We start from the raw sequence: 13,161 nt of genomic DNA on the forward strand, positions 1-13,161 counted from the left end.
GTCAACGGGAAGTGGGGCAAATCGGGACACAAAGTTTAAAGGTTCAAAAACGTCAAAAATCTTAAAAAAGCTATAACTTAAGCAAAATTCAATTTTATTTAAAAATTCAAAATGCATCTGAAAAGGCTTAAAAAATGCAACAAAATGCAGGATAGAGCATCCCAATTGGTTAAATCTAAAGGGAGTTATTGGCAGTTTAGTGAAAAAATAGCATAATTTTCAAGCTCAAATAAAAAAGTGTTCCATCCAGATATCAACTCGGTTCGACCTGCAGCTTGTAGGGGACATCTGAGACTACCATCTGAGACTGAGAGCGCTTTGGGTAAGGCAGTTTAACATATTGAATAGACACTTTTACTTTTAGTGAATTTTTTGGTTGTAAATTTTTGCTCGGAGGATCCCTTAGATCCCATTTTCTGGTGATAATTTTATCATATTCGTGTTCCTGAGACATTTTCACAATAGAAACATGCATAAAAATGTTTATTTTGATCCATTTCAACCAATAAAAAAATAAAAGTTTAGATTTAACCAATTGGGATGATCTACCCTGTATTTTGTTGCATTTTTAAAGCCCTTTAAGATGCATTTTGAATTTTGAAATTAAATTGAATTTTGCCTAAGTTATAGCTTTTTTAAGATTTTTGACGTTTTTGAACCTTTAAACTTTGTGTCCCGATTTGCCCCACTTCCCGTTGGCCTAGAGTGCTCATATTTTGGCCAGATGCTAGTTTTATATGTACAACCAACCCCTGAAAATTTCCGGCAGATTGGTGAGGTCCAAACGACGTCCTATACAAAGGGGTATGCCCTGTTCGTGGACTCGCTCTTAAGTAGAATTCTAAATAAAAAATCATTTTCGTAGTGTACCCTCAATTTATATATCGTTTTTTTTTCCAAATATTTTGATGGGAATTTTGACTTTATTTCTAGTTGTACAGTTTTATTTCAATATTTTTTTGCCTCATGATTGAGACAATACTTTTGGTTGGCCTTATTAAAAATTTTGGCAAAAAAACAAACAAATCTAAAATTTAAGCAAACTTTTTATGTTAAAATTTGTGTGTCGTCGTTGAAAAACAACATTTTATTTTAGTTTAAAATTTTACAAGTTCAATTCTATATAAAGAAAAATCTTTAAACGGCATTAAATTGTTTAAAAAAAATTATCAGTTTTCATCTATTTTTTATTTGAAAATTTACAAAACCTGGTGTCATTTTGGGTAATTTTTAGGGCTAGTGATTTTTCACGGCAAAAAAAAAAGAAATTTCGCGGCCTGCTAATAACGAAACATTGGAATTTCACGGCAATTTCGCGGTACTCTAAAAACTGAACAGAAAAGTGTCTTAAAAGTTAGCAGTAGTTCAAAATGCAAAATGAATCAACTGACAAAATTTGAAAAAAAAAACAGTTGTAATGGATTAATTTTAGCACATTTTGTAGTATTTCCGTCAGTTAAATTTATGATTTCAGTTTTATTGAGCTTTTAGGAATTTAATTTGCTGAAGCTTTATAACGAAGCACATCATAATTGCCATAATCTTAAAGAGTAGAAGCAGTAAAATAGGTCTAAGAAAATGTGATTTGTTTTCCTGAATTTCAGCAACAGGAAAATTTGAATATTTTAATCAAGTTTGGGAAAAACTTCATAAATAGCAGTTGCCTTTTTCAAATCAATGTATATGTATTTTTTTCTCAAATTTTACTTGTTCATCGTTATTTTAATAAATTTCACTAAGATTTAAAAAAAGGTCAAAATATTTTGCATTTATTGTTATTGTGGTGTTGAATTATGTTATTAGGCAATCTTTTTGGGATTTTATGGAATAGTTTAATTTTGCTGGAAATCTGGGTTTAGTTATCATAAGGTCGTAAACGCCACTTGTAAACAAAGCCGTTTTCGATCAATTTACTTATCTCGGAGGAGTTTTTAAAAAGCCGTAAGAGCCACCGTGATCTCCGACACTTATTCTCGTTCTTTTCAAATTGAAACAATATTTCATTTGTTTTTAGTTTAGGGCACTTGAAGGACGTGTAGATGGACAATCTCAAGCATTTTTGAAATCAGTTCATTGTAATTAGGTCGAATACCGATGCAAAAAGGGCTTTGTTTACCAATGGCTCTTACGGCTTTTTGAAAACTCACCCAAGTTATTATCAAACTCAAAAAAGATATGATTTTTTCATCTGCACGTCCTTTAGAAGCTCTTTTTTGAAAAGTTATAAACAATTGATTTGTTTTAGAGAAAAAATCCAATTTGTGTCGGAGGTCGCGATGGCTGTTACGACGTATTGCAAATTAACCAGAAAAATGAATAACTCATCTGCATTTTGTAGAATATTCTTATGAACAATATGATTAAACAATAATCTAAATTTGACATGCATTTCTTTTATTTTTAAACTGCATCCTAATTGGGTCTTAAAATGAAGCTTAGATTGCTGATATTATTGTTCACAGCGATAAAGCTTATTTTTCTGAGTACAATGACCCTTTGTACGACCATAAAGAGCTTAAAATGGATTTTTAAATCAATTTTGAAAAATTAACCTCGCGGTCCTTCTTGACAGAAAAGCTCCTACTTTACAGGTCGTTCCAAGGGGACCATCTTGGGGACCATAGTTGATCCATCGAAAAAATGTTGTTTTGTCAAAAAAAAAAATTTGCATTAAAATGAAAAAAAGTGATCAGAAAGCGTGTTTTTTACCGTTGTACATAAAAATTGGCATAGGGCTTTAGTACCCAATTGGTACTAAAGCCCTATGTCAATTTTTATGTACAACGGTGAAAACCACGATCAACAACCATTTCGGATCACTTTTTTTCATTTTAATGCAAAAAAAATGATGACAAGACAACATTTTGTCGATTAGTCAACTATGATTCCCTTGGAACGAGCTGTCAAGTAGGAACTTTTCTGTCAAGAAGGACCGCGAGGTTTATTTTTCAAAATTGATTTAAAAATCCATTTTAAACTTTTTGTGGTCGTACAAAAGGTCATTGTATTCAGAAAAATAAGCTTTATCGCTGTAAACAATAATATCAGCAATCTAAGCTTTATTTTAGGACCCGATTGTCAGTTGAGTATTTCGCGGCATTTTACGGTATTTATCAAATTTCACGGCAAGGGGCAAATTTCACGTATTACGCGGCTTCCGCGACATCGCGAAAAATCACTAGCCCTAGTAATTTTGTTCAACACGACGTTTAATGTAATGTGGATAAACGGTCAAGCTTTGTTTTAAACTTGGGCAAAATTTTGCACAGGTTCAGGATTCGCCCTCAGCAAGCGGTACGACCGTCGCCGTTTGAGATATTATACATATTTTTGATAATGAACAAAACACAAGGTATTTGTCCGAAAATGACGCTTACCAGCAAGATAGCTGGTACAAGGTTTATACCAACAAAAATGCTATAATTATGGCAGCTTACCTGCCGCACACTCGGAAGCTGCTATAGCTCGGAAAAAGTCGTGTCCCGGGTCGGCCGCGGCTGGCGAAAAACGCTATGCGGATAGGTAGTTCGAAAAAAAACTAAAGGAAAGAAGAAGGAAAAACTCTCGAGAGTTTACGATTATTTTGTGCTGTTGCCTGTCCGCAGCGAGTGTTCCGCGAAAAGAAGTTGTTTTGCTGGCCGAAATAGTGCGCCCCGGGGGCCAAATTGTGCGTCAACAGCTGCCCGAAGCCCGGCAGCAGGATTTACCGGTGGTTCTGGCCGGAATCGACCGAAACCGGGCCAGATATTCGTGCGGCCAAAAACACCTCGCTCCTTCTTCATTTTCTCGCGACGTTCTTGCGCGGTGTGTTTGGGTGTGTGTGTGTGCGTGTGTTCTTGTGTGACAGACAGGAATCGGTTCCCTCCTGCAGGATCCGTCAGTGTGTGCGTTGCGAGGGGGAACATCAATACAAATATAAATATCCAAACCCAAACTAACATCCGAAAAAAAAGTGTCCCGCAACCTGAACTCTAAACTAGGAAGAGAGTTGGCGGCGAATGTTCCGAACCCGAGCCGGGTACACCAGCTGACCAAATCAGTACAGCGGCAAGTCATCGGAGATGTTTTGATCACGGAATCGCCGCCATCGGTCACGATTAGGGAAGCCAGGTTGCCCTTTCGACGGACGGCAAGCTTTGGCTGTCCATTTGGATTATGCTTTTTCGAAGATTGATCGTACGTTCGAAAGTGTGGTAGTGAAAAAGAGACGGCACGACACCCAACAAGCAAAAGGACTCCCGACAAGTACGGATTGCTTCCGGGAATGTAACCAGGACGTGGATGCCGACATGAAATATCTTTGGATTAGCTGGAATCAGTGAACATGCAGTGGTGAGTATTGGATAGAGATTGTAAGAATTCAGTAAGATTGTTCTTGCGACAAAATTATGCTTTCCTCGAACATTTCGAACATTGTCTCAAAATTGTGAGGTTAGCTTTGTGGCCTGGTTGCCAGGTATGTTGGGTTTGGTTGAACTTCAAACAAGTTCATATGCTTCCTGTTTGATGATATTATCTATTCGTCTGGTGATAACAATTGCAAACATATATCCTTGAAAAATCAGTACGGTTTTTGTGTTAGCGAGTTATAAGTAACAACACCACAGAACGTAATGTTGAGGCATGAACCGCAAAGTTTCCGGCAGCACTGCTTTTGACAAATCTTCTCCTCGTCCTCTTTTTCTTCAACGTTTTGTTTCATATTCGAAACTTTTTTTGCTTTTTGTTATTCGGGAAGCAGCATCCATTTTTATTTTTCCTCGCTCTCATCACCCTCTCTTGTTCGAAAATAAAATATTTTTATTCGCACGTTTTCATTGAATCCCATGCATCGGGCCAGCCGCCAGTCAGTGTAAGCGTTTCTGATGTTGCTGCCTTTCGGCCTGTCTGGTTGGCTGAGGTCAATCATTCACTCACATCTCTCTTCTGGTTTCTTCGCTACACACAACACATATCACTAGGTGTTGTACGTACGTACACACAGAACTGGCTGGTGATTCTTTTTTTCTTGTATTTTTCGAATGCCGTACCATGTCCGTGTTCTTCTTCCGGACATTTTTATGGTCGAACACTCATCGCATCGCAGTTCAAAATTAATTTGGGAAAAGTGCAAAAATGGCAATAGAACCACAGGGAAATGCTTGTTGTTGCTAGGAATTTGAGCTGGTTTTGTCGCAGGTAAACAAACGGGGAAAAAATCTTTGAATTTACATTAGGTTTGAATCAATAGAGTACTAATATCTGCGTTTTCTTCCAACAGTTCAACATCGGTTCAGTATGGCTGCGATCGACACGCACCTGATAACAGTCCAGTGATTCCAGTGAAGAAATTCCCAGCAAAGGACGTTCCTATTGGTCCAGTGATATGCTAATATTATGTGGTATCTAGCTGGCGAATCGACGACTCCTCTGGCCAAAACAAACTATCAAAACCTACGCAGAGCGAATGTGTGAAACCGAAACCGACAGTGAAAGTAATAATTAGAAGAGCAATAACACTTTGTAAACCAACAACGCACGTAGAATATAGGAAAAAAAAAAAGTAGTGACAGTGTGCTGCCGCGTCAAGTGTTTTCTGAATGTAAATAAGTGAATGTTCTACTAGTACTTAAGCGGATTGTTCTCTAAACAGTGAGCAAGAAACACAACTTGAAAGGCTTTCTTCGTAGAGCACACGAAGATTACGCGGTATGACCCATAACCTTGGAATGGCATCATACCGTTTACCAGGTCCGGGACTTGGATGTCCGCCGGATTTTAAATCTCCCTCGGAGTCGCCCCAGCTGCCAATATCGGCTCCAAGTCAACCGAAGAAGCGAAGGAAAACTTCGAACGCAAACAATGCGAACTCGGCGGCTCAACAAGCGGTGCCGACACCGACACCGCAGGACCTGCTACCTCCTCCACCAACCGGGTACGGCGATACGATCGTGGCGTCAAACCCGTTTGATGATACGCCCACCCACACCCCGTCGCCGCATATGGGTCATATGCATCACGGTGGACCCGGAATGATGGGTCACATGGGTGGTGGCGGAATGGGCCATGGAGGTCCGATGGGTATGAACCACATGGGAATGCACCCTCACCATATGGGTCCTATGGGTCACCACGGACCTCCGCATGGACCTCCGCATGGTGGACCGATGCATGGAATGCCACCGCACGGAATGGGACATGGTCCCGGTCATGGTTCTCCACACCACGGTATGGGCCCTCATGGACCGATTGGCCCAGGAGGACCCCAAGGTCCACCGATGCGAGGAATGAGTCCAATGGGGATGGGAAGTCCGATGGGCCATCCCATGCATATGAACTCCGGAATGGGTCAGATGGGTGGAATGGGTCCTCACCCGATACAACGAGGTGGAATGAGCCCTATGGGAACGATGCCGGGAGCGCAAATGGGAGGTCTGAGTCCTATGGGTGGCATGAACCAGAACCTGTCTCCGATGGGTCCAATGGGCGGCATGTCACCAATGAGCCAGCAGCAGATGAACAACAAACCTGTTGGAAGTCCCATGAGTGGAGGAAACATTGGCAGTCCGATGAACTCAATGCCCGGTATGGGCTCACCCCATGGTGGCCAAGGCGGTATGTTGGGCAGTCCAATGAACACGAGTGGTGGCCACATAAACAACGGTCCAATGGGCCCTCCAATGAATAGTCCCCTTGGAAATGGTCCTCCAAACCATGTGCCGCTTGGTCCCAATTCGGCAGGCCATAGTCAACCGGTATCCTCGGCGGGCGCGACCGTCGGTGGCCAGACGTCTCCAAACGTGGCTGGTGTTAATAGTAATAATAGAATGAACCTACCCAATGGTGCAATGACAAATCAGCAATCAGGGAACCTCAATCAATTACCTCATCAGATGGGACAAAGTAATAGTCAGCAGGGTCAGCAACAGCAGCAGCAGCAACAGTCAAATCCCCAGCAACAACTTCAAGTGAGTCAGCCGAACCCGTCACCATCGATGGTATCGAATCAACAGCAGCCCCCGAATCAGTCTCCTAATACCCAGTCCCAGCCACTTCCGCCTCATCCGCCACATCCTCAGCAGCAACAGCAGCAGCAGCAACCGCACGCATCTCCCCTTCCCCAACAGTCGCCGCACGCTCAACACCCTCAAGGTCCTGGTGCTAACAGTGGGCCTGTAGGTAGCGGTCCAGGTTCCGGTGGAGGAGGCCCAGGTGGCCCCCTTGGCGGTCCTGGAATGCCCCAGCAGCAGATGAATCCTGCCGGAATGGGTCCTGGTAACAATAGCTTAGGTGGCATGAACCCAGCTGGTATGGGTCCCGGAGGAATGTCCGGCATGCCACCAAACTCGATGGGTGGTATGAATCATCATCCGCCGCACCATCCCGGCAATCATCCTGGAAACCATCCCGGAAACCACCCCGGAAATCATCAACAAAACCCTCACATGCCTCCATCGATGGGTGGTGGCCCGGGAGGACCAAACAGTATGCACCATCACATGGGAATGCCTCCGCACGGCAATATGCCACCTGGCCATGCCGGATTGAGGCCCGGAATGGGACCCGGAGGACCCATGGGACCTGGTGGCCCCGGTGGAATGGGAATGGGCGGACCTCCGATGGGAATGGGCAACCCGATGGGACATCCCATGCATATGAACTCCGGTATGGGCCCTATGGGTTCGCTCGGAGGACCCCCAGGCAATGGACCACCGCTACCAAATCATCACCACCACGTGGGCATGTTCGGACCTAAACCGATGCCGGTAACGTCCGGCAAGCTGTACCCACCAGACCAGTCGAAAGTATTCAACCCGCAGAACCCCAACGCACCTCCCATCTATCCCTGCGGCGGATGCCACAAAGAGGTGCACGACAACGATCAAGGAATATTGTGCGAATCTGGCTGCAACTTTTGGTTTCACAGGTAAGAATGACCCCGTGAGTGTTTGCAAGATATTCTACCAACTAAATGTTACACTTTTCAATTGCAGGACGTGTAGTGGACTGTCGGACGCGGCGTTCAACTTTATCCACACGGAGGTGTACGCCGAGTGGTGTTGCGACAAGTGTCTGTCTTCCAAGAACATACCACTGGTCAAGTTTAAGCCGTAGTCCAACCGGTTCGCAGTCTTAGCCACGGCCATCGGCGGAAAAAGACGCAAGGCCGGTTGATGCCCTCGTCGCCACTCGAACGATGCTAGTTCCTCTCGGCTTGTCGCTGTGTGCGAAACCAGCGCTGAAGACAAACGTTGGTCGAAATAGGTTTGAATGATGTTGTTATGAGGTGCCGGAAGGATTTGCAGGCAGGCGTTTGGTCAAAGCTCATTTTGTTCGGTGCATAAAACCTTGACATAGTTCAAAGCATCATACTCTTACGGTTCAATGACTCAAGCTTAACGTAAAAGTTTTTCTAAGAAACGCCACACCAAAAGTCAAACTATCTTCCCCTACTTACTACGACTTTAATCTTTGAATCAACGCTTATGTAGTTTTTTCTCATCGAAGATTTGAACAAACGTCTACCTGTCAAAAAGTTCCTGCACCGAGTCCTGTACATAGTGTGTGAACGTTAGAGGTTGTGAAAGGTGAAACAAGTGCACGAGTGCGACTGAGTTTACTTTTCTGTTGGATGGAGTTTAGCAAAAGTGATTACTACGGAAACGTTTGGAAAATAGCAAAAGTCTTGATAAGAGAGAGGTGACTACTGAAATGAAGAACAAACAGCGACATTCTAGTGTTCTTAAAGGATACTGAAGGAAAAGAAAGCAAATGCCGTAGTTAGATAAAACAATACAAAAGCAAAACAAAACGCGAATCGTTAGATCACAAATGGAAGCACAGCGCCATAGTTGAGTTGTTTCTTCTAACGTTGCGAAAATGGAAGCAACGCAGCCCGAGGTTGAGAGAATCCCTGTAAAAAGTTGGTATGATGTTGCGTGCGAGAAATGTTAAATGTGCATGTAAACTGTGTGATTGGCGAAAAGATTGAGTGTCTGCAAGAGAAAAATAGTTTAAGGTTTTAGCGCGATAAGAAAATGAAATCAAAAATGGCCTTCTCAAATATATACATAATAACGTATGGTTTAATCATTATATTAAAAAAAATGCAGAAAAATAACTGATAAGTAAGTAAAATATTTAAATTATTTAAACGCTTCTCTCGATGAGCGTGAAAGAAATAAGTTAGGAAGAGAAAACACAACTCTTTTGAAGTGTGTTTTTGTTCACTAAATATATGACAGTTATCGGCAGGAATTTGGAGCCTGCAAATTGTTGTTGTCCGGAAGTAAGGAAACCCCCGTGAAAAGAACAAAAACACACTGAAAAATCCATAAACGAATGCAATATAGACTGTACAGCTTCAGACATTTTCTTTTGGTTCAGTAAAACAGCACGGACAAATAACGTTTACCATGTTTAGTTTCTCACGACGCCCACTGAAACATTTCTCCTCTGCTGTTTCGCTGTTCATCCCGCCTGCAGGTCGATTCCAAACGTCATCTTTCGTTTCGATGCCTTTATGCGAAATTTAGTTAAGTAAAATTACGTTCTTTAACCAGCCAGATTGAACTTAGTTTTAGAGAGCATCAATGTTCGGTTTCCCCCTTAAGGTTCATGAGAGAGCAGAGTCGAATAGTGTAACAAACCCGAAGTTGTTTGAAGATGAAAAATAAAACAACCTAACAACCAACAATGAAGCAAACAAGAGAGATTATTCACTAATAACAAGCGACACGCTTATGGCCTCCAGCGCTCATTTATTTTTTTTTACACTGATATACACGGTACGTCTCCTTTATTTAGTTAGATTTTGTTTATTTTGTTTTTTTTTCTTTGCCAGCGTTCAAAGCATCTCGAAAGAAAAAATCTTTAATCAGTCAATCAGGATAGCAGGCAAAACATGATGACTGAACCGTTTAATGTTTTGCTATCACAAGCAGTAGGACGAATCACATCTTGTGTGTTGTCGTATGAAATCGAAACGAATGAGGAGAATGGAAGATTCAAGTAAAAATTAACGAATTATGCGTTGTAAGAAGACCTCCTTTTTTTTAGTTAATTATATGAACGTAATGTGTTTGATTTACCTGTAAATATAGATTTTTAGTGAGCATTATCTGTTATTTTTTACTATAACCAATAAATTTTAATCAATCTACAATCGAAGTTTTACTTTTTTTAATTTGCGTATCACTAAAGTTAACTGACGTACATCCAACTGGAAAGCAGATTATTTCGTCTGATGTTAATCAAAATCATCAGCAAATGTCATGTTTTTCACCAAAACCAAAACCAAAAACTGAGCCAAATGCTACAAAACTAGTCGCCAACATGGCAAACCCTGTGCTAGTATGAGAAAATCGGTACGAAAATACCAAACTAGGGCAAGTAATGTTTCAAAAATTAGAAAACATGGAGTGTTTTCTAGTGAAAGTTATTTGCGAAATAGGTGAAGGTTTAAGGGTCTTTTTTTAGAGAGAACACCTTCTTGGATTCGTTAATAACTTAACAGGATTAAATCGGGTCGATTTGCGGTCTTAGACACAGTTGCTTGTCATAAAATTTGACTTAAGAATCTTTCACATGACAATTATCCGACACATTTAACGCCACCTTTTGGTGGAATTTTGAATTGTTTGCTTTTCCCCATACATTTTTGCAATTTTTTCCATACAAATCTGCCGTTCTACGCATAATTGTCCCATGCCATTTTTGGTCGATTCTGACGTTTTGTCATTTTTAGGTTTAGTTTGACGTTTACTTTTCGAAAAATACATAAAATTTTGTACTTTGTTAGGAAACTCATCAAAAACAACACCAAGCCTGTTTGTCCCATCGTTGTACTTCTATGCATAATTGTCCCACCAAGTATATTCCTTCGCGGAATCATTAGTTTTACAAAGCATTGTGTCTTGTTTACCTTTTGTATAGCAAGAGAATAATAAATTAGAGTGCTAAACTGCTAACTGGAGCGATCAGGGACATATGGGGTGAACCCACGGGACAATTATGCGTAGAAACACAAAAAACGGTCGAAAATTTTCAATCGCGTTTTTCTCAGTTGCACTTTTTTGAACATGAGACAATTATGCGTAGAACGGCAGCAAACTCCAACGACAAATAGCGACCCTTAAACCGATTTCACTCAAAATTGGCACAGTTTCTTTTTTAACTTAAAGAATCGAGCCAGATTCACCAAAATTTTATTTTTTTATCACCCTAGTGAGCAAGCAAGGGCACATTTTGATGGTTTCTTGTTATTTTACCCTGCTCGGGCACCCTGAGGGGTCGGGTGGATTGTGTTTAAATTTTTCGAATAAGGTTTTATTTGTTTTGCGGTAAAAAAGCAATTTCTATATAATGATCGAAAGGCGCACTGACAATTTGGATCGTCGAGTTAATAGTGGAGCAAAATAACTGTGTGTGAGTGAGTTTGTGTGTTAACCAGAAAGACCTTCCCATAGCATCGTTGCTCGGAAGGCTCGCCGACGGGTCTGTTATGAAAGTCCTCCCCATAGCGTCGTAGCTTGGGAGGCATCGAAAAGCCAATACCTTATCCTACTAACCCAAAAAAAAATTAATCACGTGATGCTTGAAGGAGATGCTGTGGATTCAACGGTCTCAGGCGGTATCAACAAGTATATAGCGAAAAACTATGTGCTTGATGAGTCTGCAACTTCAACTATCGGACTAACATTCCTCCCTTTCGTTGAACTGCAGGCTTCTTGGGAGGGCGTCGGTATTGACTAATAAAGTAGGGATCTTCAGAGGTTAAACAGTGAACGGATGGTTGGCTCCCACTGATCATTTTTGATTCATGGTTTAATTTCAGCTGATCTGTCAATAACGGAGTAGCAGCTCATTGGCAGTCAACCATGCTCATGCTCATGCTCATGCTCATTTTACCCTGCTCGGGCACCCTCATGGTTGATGCCTTGCAAATTCCTTAGAAAAGATGGGTCGCACTATCTCGCACTTGTATCGCAATCTGCGCTTTCTACGACCAAATTTAGAGCAAACATCTGAGCAGTCTTTCAAAATAGTAGTTTATGCAACAAGCTGCAAAAAGAAGATTTTTCAGCACGTTCAATACTAGTAGTTTATGCAACAAGTTGCAAAAAGATGATTTTTTCAGCACGAGTCGTACATTTATCCAACGAGGTTCACCGAGTTGGATAAATACGAAGAGTGCTGAAAAAATCAAGTTTTGCAACGAGTTCCATACAACATTTTTTGCAATTCCAAAAAACACACACTGAGTGAAATTTTATGTCATATATTCATGTATTTTGTCAATAAATCGTTTACATAAAAAAAAGTTGTTAAGTGTTACTTTTCGAAACAAGTGCTGAAAAGTTCAACTTTTCAGCACCCATTTGAGTGCTGAAAAGTAGAACTTTTCAGCATTTATTTTGAAAAGCGTTGCTATTCGATTCTGTTATTTTTGGTACAGAAAAGTAGGCTGTTTCGTCGTTCAAGAATGACAGGAAAAGTAAGTAGTTTCACGACGGAATTGCAAAAATTTTTTTTTTTGCGTTTCTGAAAAAAACCCATTGAGTGAAATTATAAGACAAATGTTCATGTATTTTGTGAACAAATCGTTTAAATATTTTTTTTTTGAAAAGTATAACTTTTCAAAACAAGTGCTGAAAAGTGCTTTTCGATTCTGTTATTTTTGGTACAGAAAAGTGTCCAAATATGGGAAATATACACATTTGGTCACACTTTCAGACCTATTCTGGTCACTTTTGCAGTTTTCCGCTATTTAAACAGCATTTTCAGATGCATCATCAATAGAGAGTTGCTTGCTCAATGTTATTTGTTACGAAATTGTGTAAAGTATGATACTTTTCGAGCAATTTATAAAAATATATTAAAAATTTGTTTTTGAGAGATAATTTTTGCCCAAAACCTACCTCAACCTGGCACCTGTTGTCAGGATTTGTACTAGGAACGTGATTTTTTCAGCAAAGCATTCCTTAGATATCCTCTACACTCTACACAATCTTTTCAATAGAATTAAGTTTTATTGAGAATACCCTTGAGAAATTGCAAAATTCCGTAAAAAATACTTTGACCTAATCTCACCCCAGACTTAATGTAAACCCTACTGACTGTACTGAAAAGTCAGAAAATGTTTCGCGTAGGGGTTTGTTCAAAAATTACGTCCATAATTAG

General features: G+C 40.6%; 1 protein-coding gene across 2 annotated transcripts; it reads left to right on the forward strand.

Annotated features, from left to right (window-relative positions):
• Window positions 1-3,549: 3,549 nt before the first annotated feature.
• On the forward strand, window positions 3,550-10,144 carry LOC6038132 (protein pygopus). 2 transcript variants are annotated; one of them, XM_038262470.1, is made up of 3 exons: window positions 3,550-4,332; window positions 5,261-7,906; window positions 7,974-10,144. In XM_038262470.1, the coding sequence occupies exons 2-3, from the start codon at window positions 5,691-5,693 to the stop codon at window positions 8,092-8,094; spliced, it is 2,337 nt and encodes a 778-aa protein (XP_038118398.1). In that variant the 5' UTR covers window positions 3,550-4,332; window positions 5,261-5,690; the 3' UTR covers window positions 8,095-10,144. The 2 variants fall into 2 exon arrangements, with proteins under 2 accessions (XP_038118398.1, XP_038118399.1); XM_038262471.1 differs by lacking the exon at window positions 3,550-4,332 and adding an exon at window positions 4,822-5,178.
• Window positions 10,145-13,161: the final 3,017 nt, after the last annotated feature.

This window comes from Culex quinquefasciatus, chromosome 3 (genome assembly GCF_015732765.1).
Source record: "Culex quinquefasciatus strain JHB chromosome 3, VPISU_Cqui_1.0_pri_paternal, whole genome shotgun sequence".
NCBI classification, from domain to species: Eukaryota; Metazoa; Arthropoda; class Insecta; order Diptera; family Culicidae; genus Culex; species Culex quinquefasciatus.